This window comes from Chionomys nivalis, chromosome 11 (genome assembly GCF_950005125.1).
Source record: "Chionomys nivalis chromosome 11, mChiNiv1.1, whole genome shotgun sequence".
In the NCBI taxonomy this organism is placed as follows: domain Eukaryota; kingdom Metazoa; phylum Chordata; class Mammalia; order Rodentia; family Cricetidae; genus Chionomys; species Chionomys nivalis.
Genome location: NC_080096.1, coordinates 34,791,468 through 34,816,364, shown reverse-complemented (window position 1 = coordinate 34,816,364; position 24,897 = coordinate 34,791,468). Strand labels below are relative to the sequence as shown.

The 24,897-nt window shown below is 44.3% G+C and overlaps 1 protein-coding gene across 1 annotated transcript; it reads right to left on the bottom strand.

Annotated features, from left to right (window-relative positions):
* Positions 1–3,237: 3,237 nt before the first annotated feature.
* LOC130883909 (cytochrome P450 4B1) lies at positions 3,238–22,491 on the bottom strand. The gene is made up of 12 exons (XM_057784735.1): positions 22,261–22,491; positions 15,600–15,741; positions 15,371–15,415; positions 14,104–14,231; positions 10,421–10,545; positions 10,036–10,187; positions 9,796–9,902; positions 8,307–8,497; positions 6,504–6,637; positions 5,315–5,379; positions 5,133–5,215; positions 3,238–4,769 (listed from the first exon to the last, which is right to left on the bottom strand). The coding sequence occupies exons 1-12, from the start codon at positions 22,438–22,440 to the stop codon at positions 4,592–4,594; spliced, it is 1,530 nt and encodes a 509-aa protein (XP_057640718.1). The 5' UTR covers positions 22,441–22,491; the 3' UTR covers positions 3,238–4,591.
* Between the last annotated feature and the right edge of the window lie 2,406 nt (positions 22,492–24,897).

The window sequence follows — 24,897 nt, the reverse complement described above, 5'->3', positions numbered from 1 at the left end:
AATCTGTGGTCATCTGTGATGGCCGCCAGTTCCAGTGTCCACTCAACTCACCAGGAGGTCCCAACACACACACATAAACAAGTACATACTCTAGTGTTCAAGAGATCACACCCAAACATCTGAGTCAGAGATCTTGGCTTTATTCCCACTGATACACATACTCAAAAAGAACTGGTAGTAATAATGAAAATTTATTTCGATTGATACCTATACTAAAGAAGAACAGACATTAATGATGGAGTTTTGAACAAAAGATATCAGAGTCAGGAAGCTTCAGCTCAAGTTCCTCCTAGATTTTAGATTTGAAGATCTAAAATGATAAAGTTTAGATTCAGGAGCCACCCAGAGGCACATGATGGTTATTACTGCAGAATCGGCACTGAGTGATAACTTCAGAATCCTTACTACATTTGTTCAGAGAGGTCTATTTGGTGCAAGGAGAAAAAAGCAAGTTAGCTGCTTAAGGCTTATTGATGGAGGTGGGTCATCTTTCTATCTGTTGTTTCATTGGTTAAGTAATAAAGAAACTGCCTTGGCCCCTTTAATAGGACAGAAAATTAGGTAGGCGAAGTAAACAGACAGAATGCTGGGAGAAAGAAGCCGAGTCAGGGAGTCGCCATGATTCTCCCACTCCAGACAGACGCAGGTTAAGATCTTTCCTGGTAAGCCAGCTCGTGGTACTACACAGAATATTAGAAATGGGTTAGATCAATATGTAAAAGCTAGCCAATAAGAGGCTGGAACTAATGGGCCAGGCAGTGATTAAAAGAATACAGTTTCCGTGTAATTATTTTGGGACATAAGATAGCCATGTGGGCGGCTGGGTGCCGGAGACGCAGCCCTGCCGCTCCTATTACAACAAAATGGCACCCAACGTGCTAATAAACTCCACATAAAACCTGAGAGGACTTAAAAAGGAGAGAAAGAGAATTCAAGACAGTTTTTTGCTGTTTCTGGGTTGCGTGCCGCAAAAAAATTGTCCTGACTCAGCAACAGGAAAAAACTGGCTGTTTTAAAATGCCGGCTTTCTGGGCTGTGCCGCCATCGCGATCTCTGTCTGGCTCCTGCGGGAGACAGAGTCTTTGAACGGGGCATTTGGAGTAAAGTGCTACAGCTTGCTTGATCGCAATGTGGACTGCTTTGTGCCTGAAACTGTGTGTGGCTCAGGGACACCAAATGGCTCTGAGGCAGGAGCGGCTCAACTCCGCCATGCTAAACTCTGCTGGTCTCAGGCAGGAACTACCGTAATTATCATAATAACAACACAGTTAAGGTTTAAACTGAGCTGGACACAGGTGGTACCGTATTACCCCTACATGGTACAACTTAAGTTTTTAAGAACTGCTTAACATTTTAAGAAATGCTCCTGAAAAAAAAATTACAGATTCACAATAAAACAGATTCAGACATAAAAGACCTCTATGGGTCACAATGTAGGATAAATGTACGTAGGCTTGAGAGAGAAAAAAATACATATATATAAAAAATAAAGTTAATGTCTTAAAAAAAAGGGTAAAGTCTTTAAAAAAAAAAATACAGATAGTTATAGATTAAAAAAAAATAAAAAAAAATAAGCCACGTAAAAATAAAAAATTCACAGAGAGTCTGGATTCTTTATATTATTATGTTTTCTTTAAAATTTTTGACTATAAAGGAGCTAAATACAGAGAGACATTTCATTATATGGGCTGCCAAGCTAAACCAAAATGGACATAAGGATATTATGATTTCAAAATATGGGTCTAAGGATATGATGCTTTGGAGAGGGTCTTCTTTTGTTTTCACAGAGGATAAGACTCTGTGGATTGCGTCTATCCCGATATGATATGATAGACCACGCCCTCCTGAAAGGTTGCTGTAAACACCTTCAAAAAATTACTTCACTCAACTGCCGACTGAGATAATGGTTTATAAATGTTCTTTTACATTTAAAGGGGGATATGATATAGATATAAATAATTTGCATTGGTGTGGATTTTAAGGTCAATTTTGTTATATGTATATGCATATTTCTAATCTTGATTAAGGTATTGTGATTGTATAGTTAATTTAAAAATGTAATGTATATAGGTTGTTAATGGATAATCATCAATAATTGTCAAGCTTTTAGTCATGTTAGTTAGATTTTCTAGATGTGCATAGATATATTTCAGCTAGATAGGCATTCTTCATATCTTTCAAAGACTGCAAAATATGGCATTTTAAATGTTTTAATAATTTAGGGCTTTTCATGACAATGAGACACGTCTGCTTCTGGCAGCACCAGCTACTTCAAGAGGAAGATGGGCATTGAAGAGGCTCCTTATGGAGTTTGATAGCCACTTGGGCAAGAAACTGTTCTTGCCTGGACTATTGCATAAACTGGACACAGAAAACCCGCAAAAAGAGGACTGCTAAACTTGCCTAAAGGTGAAATGGTTTTTCGGGGTTCCTGACTCATAAAAGAGTCTGCAAGACATTCTACAGGACACAGCAAAAAGTGACTAAACTGTCTTTGGAATTTCCTGCTTGATGAAAATGTCTGCTGGATACTATGGGCCTGAAGGCTGAAGATGGATGCCCCAACGGTACAGAGAAACTTTGGGTGACTGTCCAGGCAACAAGATGTCTCTGTCATTTCTAGAGTTTTCTTATTTCTTGTTTACTTAGGTAATATATCCTTCTGGAGTCTTTGATGGAGTTAAAAAATGGTTAGTTATAGTTTTCCTTAGTTATGATAAAAGATAAAGTAGATATAAATATTGTAACTGTAATTCTTGCTTGATAACTGTTTTGTTATTTGTAATTTTACTATGTTAAAGTTAAAGTCTTTCTTTTTTGTTTAAACAGAAAAAGGGGAAATGATGGAGGTGGGTCATCTTTCTATCTGTTGTTTCATTGGTTAAGTAATAAAGAAACTGCCTTGGCCCCTTTAATAGGACAGAAAATTAGGTAGGCGAAGTAAACAGACAGAATGCTGGGAGAAAGAAGCCGAGTCAGGGAGTCGCCATGATTCTCCCACTCCAGACAGACGCAGGTTAAGATCTTTCCTGGTAAGCCAGCTCGTGGTACTACACAGAATATTAGAAATGGGTTAGATCAATATGTAAAAGCTAGCCAATAAGAGGCTGGAACTAATGGGCCAGGCAGTGATTAAAAGAATACAGTTTCCGTGTAATTATTTTGGGACATAAGATAGCCATGTGGGCGGCTGGGTGCCGGAGACGCAGCCCTGCCGCTCCTATTACAACAGCTTATAGCCAACAGGCACAGTATACAAGAACCTTTGCATCTCATCTTTGAGTGTCTTGATGTGGCTTGATAGGATTTAGCAAGTGTCCTGGGGCAGATTGCCAAGATGTAGCCTTCTTTCAATGGGAAAGGATTGATAGTAAGAAAGTATATGGCACATAACCCAGGACACCCTAAAGCAGTAGTTCTCAATCTTCCTAATGCTACAACCCTTAAATAGAGTTCTTCATGTTGCTGTGACCCCCAACCATAAACTGTCATTTTGCTATTGTTATGAATCATAATGTGAACATCTATGTTTCCAATGCTCTTAGCCAACCAATTAAAAGTGTCATTAGAAACCCTCCACACCCATTGAATACAGTTGCCCTAGAGACTTCACCAAGTATCAGGGACAAAATTCCTAGCTCCTGCCTATGATCCTAGATTTTAGTGTCCTTCTTTCCCTATGAAGCTAATTCCTGGAGTAGAACCCCCTACTGACCTTAGACCTTAAACCCTAGAGATATAGGTTCCAATAGCCATCAAGATGCTGCTGTAGGGACTGCCAGGGAAAAACATTCAATCATCACGTGGGCCCCACCCTGGCCTTCACCCCAAAAGTTCTTTGCACAGTTATGCCTTATAGAAAGGAGTTCCCTTTTTCCCAGGATTCCACCTTAATGCTACTGAAGCACCTTCCCTAGAAATACTGTGAAGGCCAGAGCACTGTGTGACTGTGCTCTGAAACACCACTGTTAGGAATGACAAGAGTCCCACAGAGATGTCCCAAGGAAGACGTCAAACCAGCAAAGACACCATTCCTGTTCTGTCACTTTGGTGGTGGGAGTTTGATTTTACAATTATTCTTTATTTTGTACAGATTCAGTTGAATCAACTTTTCTTTTTTTTCCATTATATTCCAAACACACACAGAAGCAGATAAAGACATACACATCAATGAAGAGCCACATTCTATCCAGCCATCCCTCCTTCACATCCCTCCTCCACAGATCTCAAGACAACACTGCCATTGTCTTCACTAAGATTTTTCAAGGCTTGGGATGTATGATTCTGATTTTTTTTGTTTGTTTGTTTTAGAAAGACATACAGTTATGAGAAAGAAATTAAGCTTTTTGTGACAGCCAAATGTTCAACAAATGTTTGTTGAGTGAAGAAATAAACTCCAGAGTTCAGGCATTGAGTCATTAGACACATGTGTTTCCAAGGGACTGCCTTCCGTGAGACTGTCGGTCCCAGAGCTTTCACATCTTTAAGCCCCCAAAAGCTGGGATCCATGATGACTCCACACTCAATCTAGGAGGACAACGTCCCAAGAAAAGCCACAGCCTGTGCTGTCCAAGCCGTGATCTCCAAAGACCTATTTCCCAGAGCCCAGTGACTTGAGGTGGAGGTGGATGCCATTTTTGGAGCGCAGGACCAACTGGGGAAGTTTGATGGGCAGCTTTGAGGGATCCAGAGAGAATTCAAAACGCAGCAAACACAGGGCTGTGACCACCTTCATCTCGCTCATGGCAAACTGCTGCCCAATGCAGTTCCTGCAGCAAGGAGCAAAAAGAGGCATCAAGCTGTTGCCTAACAAGTGTTCTTAGAGACCCACAAAAAAGCAGTAACTATTTGCGGATGCAGAATGATTGATTGATTGATTTGTTGGTATGGGCTTAAAAGGCAAATCTTAGGAGCATGGTAAAGGGCCCCACTGGGTATCATCCCACTGGGAGTTCCGGCTCTAGTCCCCCACAGAAAGGGACATCTACGCCACTCATTTCCCAGGAACAGGAAAAATAACAAAAGCCCCACCCCCTTGTCACAGCATGCTCTGTAAGGATGTCTCCCCAATGATGGCCTTCAGTTTTTCACTCCCAGTCTTGAGGGCCTGAGAATGTTGTCCCTCTTCCTACCTGGGTCCCGCAGAAAAAGGCATGTAGGCAAAGGGGTGGCGTCCTGACACATTCTCAGGAGAAAAACGCAATGGGTCAAAGACCTACGAGATAGGATATTTCTTAAATACTCACCAAATCCTGGTAGAGGTACCCCCACAGCCCACACCCTGTCTGCCCTCCAAGCCCAGAGAGGCAAGTACCTCTGGGTTAGGCCACACAGCACTGTTCCTGTGGAGGGCATAGATGTGCATAGAGATCAGGCTGCCTGTAAGCAGAAAAGAGGCTGATGACAAGGGGTCATGAGGCAGCCAGGCTCACCTCCACATTAGGCCTGAATCCCCTGATGTCCCCCTATCTGGGACACTAGCCTCTGTCTGTGCACTGACAGTGATATTGAGCCCTTGATCACGTTCAAAGTATTTTAAACATCCTAATCAACAGCTCCAGTAGCCAGGTACTGAGAACAATGTTTAACCCAGACATCTGTGGAACGGAAACAAGAACAGTGAACCCAGGCCACCATGAAGACAGCTAGGCAGCAGCTATTTATTGTAGCCTTTTGACTGTCAATTGACTAGCTCTCAGGAATTTATTATGCTATGAGTAATAATGAGATAACCTTCATTTGATGCCTACTGCATGTCAGGCTCAGGTCTGACCATTTTTATGAAGCCACAACACAGAGTGGACACTATGTATCTGTGCTGCATTGTAGTCTATGTGAATCATCTCCTGGTGTGGTCCAGGGTGCAGTCAGAGTAGGCACAGGGTACGTGAAAACCCTGACGATCGTTCTCTTTTTAATTCTGTCAACTATGAAAAATATATTCTCTCCTACCCTCCTACCCTCTATCTTAATTTTTGTTTTATTTTATTCATATCATTACAATCTTCTTGTTTAGTAGCACCATAGTAGAATGATTTTATATAGTTTTAAACAGAAGAAAAAGAGAAAAATTTCAGGTTACGAGAACCCCTCTCCTCCCGAGAACAATGCAGCAACTGTACCCAGTGATTAGTCATGCCTGGGTCCTACTGCAACAATGTCAAAAACCCAACCTCCACAGTCACTGCCTCAAAGAAATAATTCATGTCAGAATCTTTTGGAAGACAAAAAATATAGTTCTTGCTACATCAATCTACAGAAAGATGAATCCATATAACAACCCTGAAACCTAGGGGAAAAGGAACATTTATATTTATACCCTCAGTCATATTTTACAGAAGAGGAAATGGAGGTTTGGGGCAGAGACAAGTTTTCTCAGTGAGGCTGGTGCTTGGGCCCAGGACTCAGCACACAAAGCCTAATGTCAAGATTATTCAATAGTGCAGGCAATATCAGAGCATAGAGAGGACTTTCATTCCATCCCAATGGTTTCCCCAACCCACCTGCAGGCAGAGAGCGGCCATCCACAAAGGTGACTGGCTTGTTGAGCTGGCGGTACACCTGGGGCACAGGTGGGTAAAGGCGGAAGCACTCCTTCATACACATAGTCAGGTAGGTCATCTTGGCCAGATCATCCCTGCCAGCAACACGGGACACTTGGGAACTGGGAACAGTGGGATCCCAGGAGAAGATAGGCCACATTTCCTACTTCCCCATAATTTTCACTCTCTGCCCCCACCACACTTCCAACAGAGGAGTCAAGAGGGTTTCAAGTGTCTAAGTATAACATAACACACTGGGTGGCCATACAAACCTAGCTATCTGGGAAGAGAAGGCACGGGATCCGAGAGACACATGGGCAACCAACCCCCAAAGACAAGGCAACTTCTATGTCATTTGGGGCCTTACCAAAAGTACTACAAGTGGCATTCCTTATGGGGCTGCAACGGAAAATGTGGTCTGATAGCGTTAGGTGAGTGAACCAATGTTCATGGCTGAATACTGATAAACTCGCATAAATATCATCTTTGGCCACCAGGAAGCTCAGGCCCAAATGTGAGGTTCAATCATCAGAACTATATAATACCTTCTTACAGACCCCCAAACTCCAAGTCACTCTCCCCCTAATATGATTTTTCGTTTCGTGTAATTTTTATTAAATAAGGATCCTCTAAGTCGCTTCAAATTCTGGATAAAACTAAGTATTTAATTCCCTGCCTCAGACATGTCCATGATGATCTAGCTAGAGAGCACAGCTCTCTTCTCCTGAGTTTTAACCTTCTTTATAAAGTCCATTCGAGTCCTTCCCTCCTCACCCTCTACCCTCAACATCCTCTTCACTCAGTGTTACTCCATCCTGCAGCCTTCTTTGGATTTCAGTCATGTGAGTCTGACTTTCTGAAAACTCCCCAGGAGCAGCGAATTGTCTCCTCCTCTCCTCTTCACAATTACAACGCACTCCAGGGAGCACCGTGCCAATGGCTGGACCCCTTGGAAGGTTTCCAACATCCAGCAAGTACACATTAGCTATGGAGACTCCATCCTTCAAATCTCTGACACTGGAATTAGTGATCAGTCCCCCCTTAGGAGAACAGGACTGCGGACACTGATGGGCCATTCCTCGATCCCTGCTGTGTGCCCTGCTCCATGCAGGAGGCAGACTAGGAACTCAGTAGGATGGAGTGACTGTCAGGCTACAAAGGCCTCAGAGGAGGAAGCAACAGAAGAGATCTGGGTGGGACTCTCAGAGACCACTCTGAAAGAGAAATTTCTTCAGCTGGTGTCACATTCAGGACTTCAGACTTGAGCTGAGAAACAAGGATGGGCACACAGAAGTTTTTAAGTGGTGGCGTTGAGGATCTGCCTCCTTCACTGTGGTGGAAGATGTGGAGTCTGGGCCTATGTGCTGCCATCTGAGGACAGGTGGCAAGTGGCAAGACAATGGCTTTTTCCCAGCTGTTCTTTCTCTGTCGTCCCCCACCGATTTCCTCCTATTTCTCAGGCCCCTCTACTCTATCCAGAAGCCAGCAGAGATCCATATTCTGTCATTATGAAATTCAGCCTCTGTTGACAACTTTTTGTGATGCTGAAAAGCCTCCATTTGGGGAGACTGGTCTGGGGGGTGGTTCTCTATTGTAACCTTCCCCCCAAGAAAGCTACCAAACCAAAGAAAGGGAACAACTGCTGCCCACTTCACCTTGTTTCCAGAACAGGTGTGGGTTGTCCCTGGCAGGCATTGGCAGGATAGACACAACCCCTCCCTGGGCTGAACAAGAGGAGCTGAACTCACTTTCAGGTCCACTCACCACTGGAAAGAGTCCTTGTCTCCTAGGATCTCACGGATCTCCTCCCTACATCGCTGCTGGTGCTCAGGATAAAGGGCCATGCAGTAGAGAAACCAAGAGATACCGCTAGTGGTGGTATCGTGGCCTTCAAACATGAATGTATCCACTTCGGCCCTGAGATCTGCATCTGACATCTTGAGCCCACTTTCATCCTGAGAGAAGGCACAATGGGACAGCTCAAGGCCTTTGAGTAAGGGTTAAAAAGAATGCCCAAGAGTAGCTGTCAGATATATAGTGTGGGAGAATTGTCTGTGTTCTGTCAATCATGTTATAAATAAACGCTGATTGGCCAGGCAGGAAATATAGACGGGAAAACCAGACAGGAAGTAGAAATGATGTAATGAGAACAAGAGAATTCTGGGAAGGAAGAAGTTGATTCCTCCCACTCCTGGCCAGACCACCAAAGCAGCAGGATGTGATCTGCCCCACTGAAAAAAGGTACTGAACTACATGGCTAACATAGATCAGAAAAATGGGTTAATCAAGATGTGAGAGTTAGCCAGTGAGAGGCTAGAGCTAATGGACCAATCAGTTACAATTTATGGAGACCTATGTGTGATTTTCTTTGGGGCTAAACAGTTGTGGGGTACTGGGCAGGACAGAAACCCCAACAAACAAGCAAACCAGCCCCTTCGTATTACAGATATAGATCTGAAGAAGCATATGAACGCTTTTTGGTAGACTTGGAGTCTTCCTCCAGTTTCTTCTGTCCCTTCCAATCATAACCTAGATGTCTCCCATTCATGAAACCCTTCCTGAACCCAACGGACACATAACCTTTAACTTTACTTAGCCCCAATATTGCTCATCAGGGACACCACTTCTAGTTGGCAGGAAAGACATCTTTGTCAACATCCACCCGTTGCGTCCCCTAACCTGGTCACTATACTATATGTAGATGGATGGCCATGCCAGTTCTTTCTTAACTCTGTATCCTAGCAAAGACATTGATTCAGGATAGGCACTGAGTTTTGAGGAATAGAGGAAGGAATGGTAGGAGAAGGGGGGAAGAAAAGATGGACAGAGGAAAGGATGGAGGGGAAGGAAGGAGGGAGGGAGGGAGGGAGGGAGGGAGGGAGGGAGGGAGGGAGGGAGGGAAGGAAGGAAGGAAGGAAGGAAGGAAGGAAGGAAGGAAGGAAGGAAGGAAGGAAGGAAGGAAGGAAGGAGGGAAGGAAATGAGATAAAATATAAACCTTAAGGTTCTGCAATGCCAAGATTTTTAGGGATCATGGAAGTCTAGAAATGTCTGCAAGCCGCCACCATGTGACCCAGGCTGTCAGCTCCCTGCTGTCACAGCCCAGTCACACTTACGCTACACATTTTACCTTCGTTGATTTGGGCCATGGCGAGCAGGAGGTTATATTTGTTGAGCAAGGAGCCTGCCTTAGAAGGAGAGTCTAAAAACCTCCCTGGAACCAGCTGTCAGGTAGGGTGGACACCATGCACTCACCCGAACACCCAGGAGAATGTCCAGGAAGTCCAGATGTCTCCGCTGCTGGATCTTTTTCTGCTCCTTCTCATCCTGCAGGGCTGCCTTCCGCTGCTTGATGACCTGATCTAGACCAAGAGCATAGGTGTCACTGCCTGATTGGCTATGTGTCTGGAAGGGTGCAAAGGATCCCAGAGGAAGAACTAAGGTTTCCTAGTTGGCATAGGCAGCAAGGGGAGAGGGGTTGAAGGAAAGGCCCACCTGTATGGTCATGGGCTATCTGGCAGGCTTTCAGGAAGCGGCGGCCATGTGGAGTGCGCCAATAAATGAAGTCATTGTGGTACTGGAAGGATTCAATGCGCTGCTGCACCAGCAGTGTGAGCTCACTGACTGCCGTATAGTAGCTGTTGTCTCTGTACAAAAGAGGGCAGAGGGAGAGCAAGAGGCCTGAGCAGATTTCTTTTAGGAATCCCCTCTAAAATACTTCCCGCTCCTCTTCTTGCCTCCTTAAACCTCCTCACTAACACCCAACGTATCTTCCACCACAAATAGGGCCTGGGTAAATCAAGGCAGGACCTCTCCAACCAGAGAGCAAGTGCCCTTCCACCTTCCTTATCTGAGTGCCTTGGGTAGAGGTGCCTCCGACCTGTGTCCTAGGCCGCTGTCTCCTTTGCCAAAGGTGCACTTCATGAGGGTGTCCAGTGCCATGTGGCCTACGTCACAGAAGATGTCAAAGCTCTTATTTTCACTAGCCTTTTTCTCCCACTTGTCCTGGAATTCAGATAGAGAGATAGAGAGAGAGAGGAGGTAAAATGTGTAAGAACTGGGCTGTCTGGCCAGGGAAGCAGGTAGGCTAACTACAAATCTTCATTTCTGCCTCAACTCCTCAAAATACATTCCCCCCACTCTCATCCCTGGCTCTGTAGCAGACCACTTGCTGTGGCCTCCCCTACTCCCCCTGCCCGCATCTTCAGTTGATCACACAAGTCTCCTCCAAACACCCTTCCCCCAACTCATGGCTTTATTCCAGTGCCCAGCTCCAGCAGGCACTTCCTGGGAACCCGCCAGGCAAGCCTGCCAGAGAAGTACATAAGCCAAAGAAGGTAGGTGAGTTTCAGATCTCCACTCTCACACCTCCTCCAAGTCCAAGACCCCCATCAGCCCCAGGTTTCCAGCAGACTCTGGTGCCTCTTCTCACTCTTGGCCCTATTCCCAAGGGACTAAAGCACATCCTGGTGTTACGCCCTGATTTCCTCCCTCCTATAGACTCCCTCATTCCTCCCATGCCTTCTACATTCCTAAGCTCCCAATACATAAAAACACATTTTACCAGGATCCCTCTCCATGGCAACACCTGTCAGAATCTGAGACGAATTCTCTACCAGGCAATACACAGCCACCACACCCTCATAAGAACCAGAAAGGGCAACAGAAACTAAGGAACAAAACACCCACACAACAAAGACAAGAGCACTTAGAATTGCAGTCTTCCCAAACCCAGATGGTTAGAAACCAGCATGAAAACACAATAACAACCAGGACAATTTGTCTCCACTAGAGTCCAGCAATCCTATCACAGCAGGCCCATAGCTGAAGCACAAGATAAAAACCATAAAAATAGCATTTATCAATATGATAGATGTCCTTAAAGAGGAAATTAATAAACCACTTAAAAAATCTATGAAGGCAAAAATAAACAGTGGAAGGAAATGAACAAAATCATTCAAGTCCTGAAAGTAGAAATAGAATAAATAAAGGAAATCCAAACTACGGGCAATCTAGAAATGAAAAGGAACCTCAGAGGCAAGACTTACTAACAGAATACAAGAGACAGAAGAGGGAATCTCAGCCATTTGAGACAAGATAGAAGAAAGGGATACCTCAGGAAAATAAAATATAAGATATTAAAAAAAAAACTCTTGGCACAAAGCATACAGGAAATCTGGGACACTATGAAAAGACCAAACTCAACAATAACAGGAATAAAAGAAGAATAAGAATCCCAACTCAAAGGCACAGAAAATATTCTCAACAAAATCAGAGAAGAAAATTCCCCTGCTCTTAAGAAGGAGATGCCTATGAAGATACAAGAAGCATACAGAACACCAAATAGATTGGAACAGAAATTAAAGCACATAATAATAATAAAAACACTAAATATATAGAACAAAGAAAGAATATTAGAAGCTGCAAGGAAAACAGGTCAAGTAACATATAAAAGTAGACCTATGAGAAGTACATCTGACTTCTCAGTGAAGACTCTAAAAGTCAGAAAAGCCTGGGTAGATGTTTTATAAACTCTAAGAGATGACAGATACCGCCTCTAAATACGACACCCAACAAAACTTTCAATCACACTAGATAGAGAAAACAAGACATTGTGTGATAAAACCAAATTTAAGCAGTATCTATTTACAAATCCAGTCCCATAGTAGGTACACAAGGAAAACTTCAATCTAAAGTGATTTATCAGATCTGGAAAAAACACAAGGAATAAATAATCCCAGGCCAGCAAATCTAAAGAGGGAGAAAACACACACATGCACACATACACACACACACACACACATCACACATATCACACACATCACAAACATCACAACAAAATAACAGGAATCAAAAAAAACAATGCTCATTAATATCTTCCAACATTCATGGTCTCAATTTCCCAGGAAAAAGACACACCCTAGCAGAATGGATGTGAAAACAGGGTCCTTCTGCTGCACCCAAGAAACACACCTCAACATCAAGGAGGATGGACATTACCTCAGGGTAAAGGGTTGAAAAAAAAATATCTCAAGCAAAAGGATCTAAGAAGCAAACTGATGTAGCAATTTTAATATCTGACAAAATAAACTTCAAAGCAAAACTAATCAGAAGAGATAGGCAAGGACAATCTATGCTCATCAAAGACAAAATACACAACAGGGCCTTTCAATTCTTAGCATCTGTGAACCAAATTATAAACCAAATGGACCCAACACATTTACAGACCGTTTCACCAAACACAAAAGAACAGTCCTTATTCTCAGTACCTCATAGAACATTCTCTAAAATAACACATACTCAGACACAAAGCAAGTCTCAACAAATACAGAAAAACTGAAATAGCACCCGGCATCCTGTCAGACCACCACAGACTAAACCTGGATATCAACAACAGAAACAACACGAAGCTTAAGAACTCATAGAAACTAAACAACACATTACTGAATAAAAAATGAGCCAAAACAGAAATTTAAAAAGAATATACCCACGCTTACAGGACACAATGAAGTCAGTTCTAAAAGGCGAGTTCATAGCACTAAATGCTTACATAAGAAAATGGAGAGATTTCTTTTTAATATTATTATTTAAATCACTGCTTGGCCCATTAGCTCTAGCTTATTATTTGCTAACTCTTACATCTTAGTTTAACCCATCTCCATTAATCTGTGCATCACCACAAGGTCATGGAGATTTCATACTAGTAACTGAACAGCACACATGAAAACTCTAGGACAAAATGAAGAAATCACACCCAAAAGCATAAAAGGCAAGAAATAATCAAACTTGGAGCTGAAATGAATAAAATAGAAATAAAAAAAATAAAATAAAATAAAAGAAGTCAATGAAGCAAAGAGCTGCTTCTTTGAAAAAAATCATTAAGGTTGACTTACCCTTATCCCAGTGATTTTCAATCTTCCTAATGCTGTGACATTTAATACAGTTCCTCATGTTTTGATGATCCACAACCATAAAATTATTTTATTGCTACTTTTATAACTATAATTTTGCTACTATTATGAATCATAATGTAAATATCCTATATGCAGGATATCTGGTATGTGACCCCTGTGAAAGGGCCATTCAACTCCCAAAGGGGTCATGACCCACAGGTTGAGAACCAATGCCTTATCCAAATGAACTACAGGCAGAGAGAAGATATCCAAATTAATGAAATTAGAGATGAAGGGGGCATAACAACAGAAATCAATAGAATCATGAGGGTATACTTTAAAAATTCTTTGGCACGCTGGGCAATGGTGGCGCACGCCTTTAATCCCAGCACTTGGGAGGCAGAGGCAGGCAGATCTCTGTGAGTTCGAGACCAGCCTGGTCTACAGAGGTAGTTCCAGGACAGGCTCCAAAGCCACAGAGAAACCCTGTCTCGAAAAACCAAAAAAAAAAAAAAATTCTTTGGCACAATCGTTGCAGGCATAATGAAGACAGAGACCCTCTCTCCAGAAGAGAGCACCACTCACCTTCAACCAAGACAAATGGGATGGGTAGAGAAGCCTGGCTCGGCAGCTCACAATTCCAGGAGCCTGCCGCAGGGAGGGGACTCACCAGCATGAGATGTGTGGACTCGGCAAATATGGCCACGTAGGGCTTCAGCACATCATAGTGGAAGCCAGGTGTGAGCAACTTGCGGTGCTGGAACCATTTGGGCCCATCGAGAACCAGTAAGCCTTTCCCTGAGAAGGGAAGAGAGATGGAGGCTGTGGAGTCTAGGCAATCCTGATCTATCCATGAGAGCTGGGATCAACCACAGCAGCTACCACTCCCAAACCTGGAAAACCCTGTAGGGAGGCACTGTGAGAACCAGTATAGACCTCTGGCCCCCACTGGTCAGGACCTCTAAGTCAATAGTCTAGACTCTTGGTAGTTGCCTCCCTACTAACTATTCCTTTCTTAGCTTCCAGGGTAAATAAATAAATAATAGGAACTTTGGAGTAGAATGTGGCCCTCGATCAAGAAGACTCAGTGGAGGCTAGAGAGATGGGTCAGTGATCAGGGGCCCTTACTGCTCTTACAGAAGACCTGGAGCCAATTTCCAGAGCACACATGACAGCTCACAACCACAGATAAGTCCATTTCTAGGGGATCCAACATAGGTACCTGTGCACACGTGGCACATATCTACAAAGACACACATAGAGATCAAATAAAAGGAAAAAAAGAATAAGGCCAGGTATGGTAGTGTACACTATTAATCCCAGCACTCACTCAGAAGTTATAGGCAGGTGGATCTCTATGAGTTCAAGGCCAACCTGATAGAGAATTGCTAAGGCAACATAGTAAGACCCTGTCTCAAAATAAATTCATTAATCAACTCATTAATTAAAAGAAGTAGATGACCCAGCGGCTCCCTTCACTTTCAACATCAGTCTACATACTAACAGCCAACATTGGTCCATCTTCCCTGACAAGCCTCATCTACTAATTGAAGTCTGCCTTTCAATCACTCAGACAGCTTGCAGCCTCCATGATCCTATAACGATTATACCTTTTCTCAGACCCTTCTTCCAGGAAACACATCACTATAATATCCTACAGGATCAGCTCTAGAGTTGCCTCCTCTAGGAAGCTTTTCTTCAAATACACATTGCCTTGCCTCTGCTTGGAAGGGAGGAAGAAGAATATCCAGCAAGGCAAAGTCTAGCTCCTGCAATGGGCTCCCCTGCTTCCCCACAGAGATGCTAAGCTTAGGACAGGCATTCAGGAGCCAAGCAGTACACTGGAGGGATAACCAGCTGAGTATGGCAGAGCAGACTTCTGGTCACTTAGCACAATGGAGCAAAAGGAAGGTACAGAAAGATAGATGCTCACTTACCGATCCACTGGAGCAAGAAGTCATAAACATCTGGAGCTTTTGGGTCTGCAGAACAAATGGATGTCAGTCAAGGAGAAACACAATATTCCCAGATGAGGCATAGTGATGAAAGAGGTAGAGATTTGGTCTTTCTCATCCAAGACTTTAGACACAAGCCCTGACCTTCCCCAACTTGGTCCCTGAGCCCATCATTCCCAGGAAACCCCACCTTCTCTCTAAGGCACCTCACCTCCGCGGCTGTACACAGCTTTGGCATAGTCAGGCTCATAGATGTTCAGAAAACCAACGAATTGTCCAAGCCAGAGTGGATGGGCATAGGGGTACTCTTGGGACCAGGATACCACCTTGTCAAGGCTCCCCAACTTCTGTATCTGAAACAATAACAGAAGACAAAGACCACTCAGGAATCCAGTGTGGCCAGCAGACCCCAGATTTCTGGAAAAAGAAAAGAGGATGCTGCCCAGGCAGATCCTGGAGGCTCCTCCCCTCCTCCTGTATCCCTGTCTCCTGCACACTTCACCTCTCCAAGCCCAGAGCTGCTGCTCTAAGTCCAGGAAGGCTTGTCACACCAAGCCACTCTCTTGGAAGATCCTGGAGATTATCCTCCTTTCATTTCCAACCACCATCTGTGCCTTCTCTGCAGTCCTCAATTCCATTCCTTTGCAGAACCTGGTGTAATCTCCCTATAGAGTCATCTTTCTGAACACTGCATGCAACCCAAAAGGTTGCCCAATGTGTGCAGTGTCAGGAGTGAAAACGATAAAGATCATGTTTACCTGTAGGTATAGGGACGTTCATGACGCCCCTCCCTTTCTAGCTGTGAATCCCTGGACTTCTCCCTTCTGCTGGGTCTCTCTTCTTTCCCACCTGCCCTTGACGTAACTAAGGAAACACCATCTTGCCCTGACTCCATGTTATGTCCACTTAGAGAATTCTCAAGCCTCTCCCCTCCCACTAGCCATGTCTGTCTTGGCAACACATTCAGGATTTCTGTGATTTGGACCATGGTCCAGATGAATTACCCAAATAATACATTACTTTGTAAGTAAAAAATAATTTGCTATGTTATGTCTAAATAACTACTAGGTTCTGCTGAAACAAATGTTACAAGGTTCCTCTGACCCTCAACTAGCATTGAAGTTATTGTGGTTTTTGTCTTTAAAAATGCTATACCCCTGAGCTTCGGCACCAAGATGCTCTGAGGCCTTAGTGCACTCTTGGTTGCTGGCCAGAATGAAAAAAACTCTGATATTCTTGATTGGCTTAATTAGTGGTCTGTATCATTCTTGAGTGGATTAATTCCCCCACATGGGGTTCCCTTACATCCTGTTCCCTGTAGTTCCCACCTCCAGGGAGCTATGCTGCTCCCTTCTGTAGCATCCCAACCACAGACAGGAGGCCTCGCCTCAGTCATGAATTATCATGACCCTCCTAGAGACAGCCTTCTCTTAAGGGCCCTGATTGTCCCCAGGAGCCCAGTGAGGGTGAGAACAGTTCACAGTGTCTGGTCCTGCTTTTGCAGCTGCAATCCTTCAAAATGGCCGCTGAGACATTGTTTCTCTAGGGGACATGTGGCTGCTGGGAAATGTCTCTGAGTTGCACAACAAATGTCTCAGATTTATCCTCAGATGCCCTAAACCTGGACACTCACTATCAGATCTAGGACAGCTTGTTTTCTCCCAAAGGAAGGAAGCAGAGGAAAAACAGGACATGGACATAAGTCACTACACCCAGCTCTTCGGCAACCTGCCTTATTCATTCATTTGCACCGGTGTTGACCCCAGCAGCAGCGAACAATAGGAAGGTCTTGCCCTCCAAGAGTATGAGTAAGTTAGACTCCAAGAATTAAGTCAGAAAGGGACACTAATGAAGTTTAATTGAACCATGCCCTTTTTACAGATAGGAATGGGGCATTCTAAGGCCAACAGAACTGTCTCACATGACACAAAAGACCAGGGATTGCGACTGAGCTTGTCCTGCTGTCCTTCTGTCACATGTCTGCTCAGGCCATTCATTAATGAACCTAAAGGTCAGTTTGCTAGTGTCCATGGAACACTGCTTCACCGGTCTGCTGCAGCCACAGCTCTCTTGGGGACTGCCTGAGGACTGTAAGTAATCTGTTTGAGGAGATGGTTCGGTAAGGCAAGCACTTGCTTCACATGCATGAAGACCTGAGTTTGAACCCTAGCCCCTAAATTAAAAGCCAGACGTGGTGGCTGACATCTGTAATCTCAGGGTAAGATAAAGAGATCTGGGGAGGGACTTGCTGACCTGCCAGTCTTTCCAAAATAAGGAGAGTTTCAGGTTTAATAAGAGATCTGTCTCAAAATTGAAATGGATGAGGCAATAGATATGACTCACTGCTCTTGAAAAAGATCCAAGTTCAGTTCCCAGCACCTACATGGAACTGCCCATGACCTCCTGTAAACCCAGCTCCTAGGAATTTGACACCCTCTTCCAGACTGTCAACACCTGCACTTACATGTACATATTCCCACACTACACACAAACTCTTTCTCTCTCTCTCTCTCTCTCTCTCTCTCTCTCTCTCTCTCTCTCTCTCTCTCATACACACACACACACATATGCACATGCAGGCATGCACTTATGTAATTTTTAATTCTTAAAAATGAAATTCAAAGGAGATGGAGAAATGGCTCAGCAGTTAAGAATACTGGCTGCTCTTCCAGACAATCTGGGTTCAGTTTCCAGTATCCACATGGTAGCTCACAGCCATCTGTAATTACAGTTCCAGGGGCTCTGACACCTTCTTCTGACCTCTATGAGTACCAGGCACACATGTGATACACAGATATACATGCAGACAAAATACCCACATACATAAAATAAACTGAAGCAAGTTTTTTTAATCTTCTCAAAAATGAGTGAATAAGGTGGAAAGCCAAAGGAGACACCCAACATCAGCCTCTGGTCTTCACACACACAGGTGAACATACATACATAACACATGCACACACACACACACACGCACACACACTCATCTGCTTGCAAAACAGAGGTGAATGTCTAGAAAAACAAACAATTGAGGATAGAAGTCAGAGACCCCTCTTCCCCAACATGCTAGGTCCCCAATGCTCAGGTATCTCCAGAATAAAAATTTAACTCAACAGCCATCATTGGACTGCCGAAGCTCTCTCAGTCCCTTAATTAAATGCCAACTGCCAACACCCTTCCCATGAGTCTCTGCTGTACCCTCTGAGGCCACTCAGAGAAGCCTTGTAGGGACCAGCCTAGTTGCTCTCCTCTTGGACGGCTATCCCTTGGTGTCCTGGGTATCTAGTGTCAATCATCTTGACCCTTTAGGTTCTCTTCCTACCATATATAAGACTATTAGGGCCCAGTATGCATGACTCCAAGTCACTGTGGGAATTTTAAATAAGAGACAGAATACCAGGAGGTCAGTTGTGAAAAATCTCTTCTAGAAATAGCTATGTAAACAAGACCAGAACAATGGCAATGTCAACGGGCATGTTAATGATTGAGGGAGAAATTTTCACAGGGTTCCACCCCTAGACAAAAGCTACAAGCAACTAAAGACTGTTGGGAGGCTGAGAGTGAGCCTCTCTGAGGGAGAACTGGAGAATTAGCCTCTTGCAGGGGTGAACCCCTTATGACTTTTCCAATGCAAAATGATCAGTCTTGAGACCATATCAACAATAAAAACAGACTGAGGGGAAGTGTGTGTGTGTGTGTCTGTGTGTGCACGCACACATGCACATGTGCACACCTATGTAAACACACTCATATGGAACAATAATAAAGAAAAAGAGGCTATCAATTTGAGGGGGGGACACAGGAGAGGTTTGAGGGAAGATAACTGGGAGTCGCTGAAAAAATGGAAAGGCACAGTGGTATAATTCCATTCCAACTAAAAATATTTAATTTTTTAAAGATTTTAAATAAATCAGAAGAGTAGGAGCACCTTCCAAGAAGAACCAACCGAAACAAGCAGCACAGCTCTGGGGTAACCCTGGCATCCCCCCTGCTCGCCCTTCACCCTGACCCCTTGGCTGCTATTTGTCCTTCACCTCATCCCTGTCCCTCTGTCTCCTCTTTCACAGAGTTGTTCAGGCATCTTTGTTAGAAGAACTGAAGGAAACCAATGACCAGATGGATTTGGAAGGGAAGAAGAAAAAGGAAGCCAAGTATTTTGCATCAAGCACCCTCTACAGAAATTTCACATCTGATATTTAACTGCCCAGCTGTTTGCTACGTCCTTATAGTCTGCCCTATGGATACTCATCTGACTCAGCAGTCTGAAGATGACTACCCCACTTTATCAACAGCAAAGCACAGAGACAAGAGATGACTTATCAAATAGGGCAGAGCAAAGGTCCGTGATCAGTGTTGGCTGAATAGAGTGAACCAGAGTTCTCTGTACACAGTGCAAAGTAATAAACAGAGTCAGATATGGGGCCTCTGATGCCACAGAGGACTGATTGCCTTTCCTTGAGCTGGAAACTCCCCCTACACACACACACACACACACACACACACACACACACCACTGCACAGAGGTTAGATATGTCAGCTCCCAGTAACTCCTCAAACTTAAGCCCACAGGGAATATGTTATATACAAAGCATTCCCTGTGCTCCTCAGGAAAAGGACACCTCCCGCCTCAAAAGGACACATTCTGATATTTGAAAAGGATGAGAGGCAGATGCTAACAATGCCTGCAGATTGTAGCTGGCAGTCAAGAAGGGGGAAACTAACCCTGGTAGGAACTGCACAGCCAGGCCCTTCGCCCACACGCTCTCTTCCTCTCATTCCCACGCCCATCCTTAGAATCAATTTTCAGTTACTTTGCCTTTTTGTTTGTTTGCTAGGTTATTTGGTTAGCTTTTTGTTTGCTTCTTTTGGTTCACTGTCTTCTGGATTAAAAGGCAAGAGGTCCCTGTTCCAGCCTTGATTTGAATCCTGAACTATTATATGTCCTTAAGTGAACACCTTGTCCCCTTTGAATCTCAATTTCCTCATCTTGATTTACACTAGGGAAACAAATCCTGTCCTTCATGTTTCTCAGGTTTAGGTGTGAATACAGCCCACAGCAGACGTCAAGCCCTGGAAGAAATGCCGTGGTGGTGTGCCTGCGATGGTTCCCAGGGAACTTGTATAGTGCTCAAGATCAGTCCCCACTCCAATCTTGGCATGCCCATCCTGGTGTCAAGCCAAAGCCCTCCAGATACTGGTACTGGCATCAAGAAGCTGAAGTTAGGCTATGTTCCAGGCTCGCTATGTACTGCTAAGTGGAGTGGAACACCTGGGAAGAAGAGGGTAGCCAGCTCTGGTATGAAGTTCTGAGAGAGGAAGGATCACATGCTATGGAAGTCCACTGATTGAGGGCTGGTTCCTCCCCAACCCTGAAAAAAAGCAGGTAAGCACAAAGTGACGGACACAGAGGGAAAGGGCTGAAGACCTTCCCAAGTTCCCTCAGGGTGTGACCTCAACCTCCCAGAGTTGGCAGGGGCCCTACCAAGTCCTCCTGACCCCCCACCTCCCTTCTCCACCACTCTCTGTCCTCTGCGGGCACTCTTCCAATAATCTAGCCTTTTGCAGTCTTTCATTCAGCCATGTCTGGTCTGTGTCAAGTTTAAGTTTCATGCTGTGCCTTGAGGACACAGAAATAAATCAGACCAGATCTCCATTCTCCAGAAGTCTCAGGCTAACAGAAAAGATAAAAGATGCTAAGATGAAAAGAAGGGAGGCCCTGGGGAGGCACCTCCACACTCCTGGGAGCAGAGATGGCTCTAATGTCTGCTTTCTTTCACCCAAACCATTCTTTTTAAAATCCTGGATGCTCAGTGGTACAGGGACGTTCATAGTCTATCTGCAACAGGTTATCCATATGGGGCAAGAATAAGAATAGAGATCAAGTTCATTTACAGTGTCAATTCCAAAAGAGAGATAAAGGAATAAGAATGGAGAAAGAATTATACCCCCTTTTTGTGACTTTATCCCTGGTATCCATGCCTGGGCTCCCTAACTGGAGCTCAAAACATTCAGGAAGGTTTTTTTGTGTGTGGAGGACTGTTTCAAGACAGGGTTTCTCTATAGCTTTGGAACCTGTCCTGGAACAAGCTCTTGTAGACCAGGCTGGCCTCAAACTCACAAAGATCCACCTGCCTCTGCCTCCCAATTACTGTGATTAAAGGCATGCACCACCAACAACCAGCTTAAAAAAAAAAAAAAAAAGACTTTTAATCTCAGGTTCCTAGTTCCAACCTGACATATTAGAATCTCCAGGAGCTGGGGATGGGAGGGGGCATCTGCTTCTCCAACTTGACTCCAAACCCCCCAGAAGGTCTGGATCCCCACAACAGGAGGAGTTCCTGACACTGGATGCTGAGGTGACCCCAGCTGGGCTGCCTTCACAAGAGAACCAACCAGGATCTGAGCCTGGGAAAATGCCATAGTTGCTCGCACCTCCTGACTCTGCGGTATCGATCTCTCAGACATGTTGGGAGGTCTCAGGAGGCAGAGCTTTTCTCTGTCTTTACTTTAATTTTTTTCATTGGTCCTGGAAATCTTTACACTGCACAGAGCGGGACACTTAAGAAATCTAAACACGACTGCCTAGTTGTTGGGTGGCACTTTGAGGGTTTAGTCTCTCCCCTGTGTGAGCCATCAAGAAGCCTCCACACAGACTTACACTGTGGGCCTCAGAATAATGGGAAAGCACCTGGGGCCTTCTTAAGCTCTTACTCTGAAGAGCTGTGTTGCTTCCGAACTCGGCTTGAGAGGCAGGAATAGCAAAGCTGACTAGGAGTGTTGGTTCCAAGCATTACTCCCCTGCCCAAATTGATGGCCTCCCTTCCCAGCCTCCAGAGGATTAGTCCTGACTCTCCCACATCCCCATTCCCACATACCTCAAGGGCATGACCAAAGAGCCAGTGTGTAGGGGGCCCTGGGAAGCTGTCCAGAGCCCTGGCCAGCTTCTGCCTCCGCACCAGCAGGCTGAAGAGCTTGAGGATGCTTACTATCAGGATCACTACTGAAGCCCACAGGCCCAGGCGGGACAAGTTCGGGGAGAGGAGGTTGAGCACCATGGCTAAACTCGCAGGGCCCAGGCTCCCCAACTGCCTCCAGCTGCCCTTGGGTTGCCTTATACTCTGGGAACCGGCACCCTGACAGTTCCCACCCCCTTGCCCCACCCGACAGCCAGCAACAGCCCGCATCAGCCCAAACTGGGCTAAGTGCCATAGGGTGGAGATAACTGCCTCAGAGCTCATAGGCAACAGAGCAAACTTGACTGACTTCGACCAAAACACAAATTAATAGAGACCAGACCGTAACATCCCACCTTGGTTTCTTGAAGAAGAGAACAGAGGGCAGTTCTTTGTGTGATCATTGCAACTGGCTTTTTATTTATAAGTACCTTGTATGTTTAAGAGATTTTATACACACTATCTCACTTAACCCACCCAAAGAGGTCATAGGAACTCGGTCTTTGTGTCTGTTTCCCAGATAAGATCTTCTGTGCTTTCTCACTAGGCAACTTCCACTGTCCCCTTCACGTGAAGCCATGATGGAATTCATACTTTTGCCTATTTCATAATGTCTTTAGTTCCTCTTTGTGAGATCACATTAGGGACAATGTCACAGCCCCAGAAGGATCATAGGATTATGAACTACTACCCCCAAAACCATAGTGCAAATTGGACAGGAATATAGAACATACTTTCAAGATGATGAGGATAAAACATCAAATCCCTCATGAATAGACGCAGCCACTCAGGCCCGGTGATGAGTAGAGAAATGCCCAGTTTCCCAGAAAGATCATGGCTTTTCTGAATGCCACAGCCAAGAGTTCTGCTGAACAACAATCTTAACTGCAGCCCTTGCCTTGACAGGGAGTGTCTGCTGGTTTCCCTCCAGTGTAGAGCTGTATCATTATGAGCAACTATAGAACACAGAATTCACCACCAATATTGCTGTTCGGGTCCTGTCAGGGGATGGATAAGGTTGTAAAGCCCCAGACAAGATCTGACATGACACCTGCAAATTAGCAACAAGATCCCAACAACACTCTTGCATGAAGGAGCAAGAATGGTGTCTCCAAAAATCAACCGGAACTGCTTTTGTTAGAAATAGTGCTAACACAGGGAACTATACCCCGAACCCTTTCTTTTTCCACTTTCCAACCTCCTACTAATGTCCCCTCAAAGTCAACCAAATCAGGAGACAGCAAGGGCATAAAGGAGGGTCAATCTGTAGAAGTCAGATCTTCCATAGGAACAGAAAAACAAGGACCAGATGTGGTGCAGAGGTGACAGGGCATAGGTAGACTTGGAACTTCAACAGTAGGTTCTGACTCAGAAAACAGTGAGTAGGCAGTGTGGCCTCTTGTCCTTTCTGGCAGAGGACACCAAGTCTCCTCCCTGTTAAGGAGATAGGGGAGCCAGACCTATCCACAGGTGGGGAAGCATGAGATATTAAGATGAAAGGAACCCCAATAGTTCCTTCTCTATTGGTCTATCTCACTTCTGAAAATTCATATCCAGGTTTCACTTTATCCCAATGAAAATACAGTTTACCCAGGTCAGAGAATTAGCGAACATGATGAGCTATCTGCTGACTTTTGCATTTTATAGTAAATTTGTATATCAGCATGACCCCACCAGGAAGTATGATAAAGGATGTGCTTGAGGAAGGACCTAAGAAAATGCCAAGCTGATGAAGAGGTCATAGACCCTTCCAAGGACCACATGGGGTTCACCTAGAAAAGGGCTAGCCTAGAAAGCTTTGAGTGGATAGAGTAGACTTTGGCTGAGTGAGTATCCAGTATCATTCTCCTGAACCCCTCTTCTCAGAAGTGCCATTAATTTAATGTCTTGGGAGTATATTGAGATTGGCCTTACCCCAAGTTCCAGAATGGTCCTATGTTTATAGAAACAGAATTATAGTCAGTTTGTCACACCCTGCGATCTACTTACTGCTACAGTCTGGCAGCTAGTTATCCTTCTAGGGCAAAAGGCAGGTCACTCTGTGGCCAAAATCATGGTCTAAATCATGCATCAACTGCATGGTCAACTGCAAGGTCCTGATCTTACCTATCCCTGGCCATTTGGTAGTATAATTAAAGATATCTGTATTTATTCATCTTCCCCATAGATTCATTATCTCCAGGATAAATACAGAACCAATATCATCTAACCAAAGTTAATAAAACTTAACTTCTATTTTAAATTAAGGAGTTTGGATGGTCTGTGTGTGTGTGTGTCTGTCTGTCTCTCTCATTGAATTTGATCTAGAAGAATATAATCTCACATGTTATTGATATGGGAAGAGCTGAACAAGAATATACTCAGCACCTAAGTAAGAGAATTGAGAAGTACCCAAACTGAAACAGTATTCATCCACTTTTCTATTACTATAAAAAATATATACCTACTGCTGTATAATTTGTAAAGTGAGGAGACTGTTTCACTAACAGTTTGGGAGTTGTAAAGCACAGCACTACCATCAGCTTCTTTGTAGAGAAGGAATTATATGAGCAAGGAGGG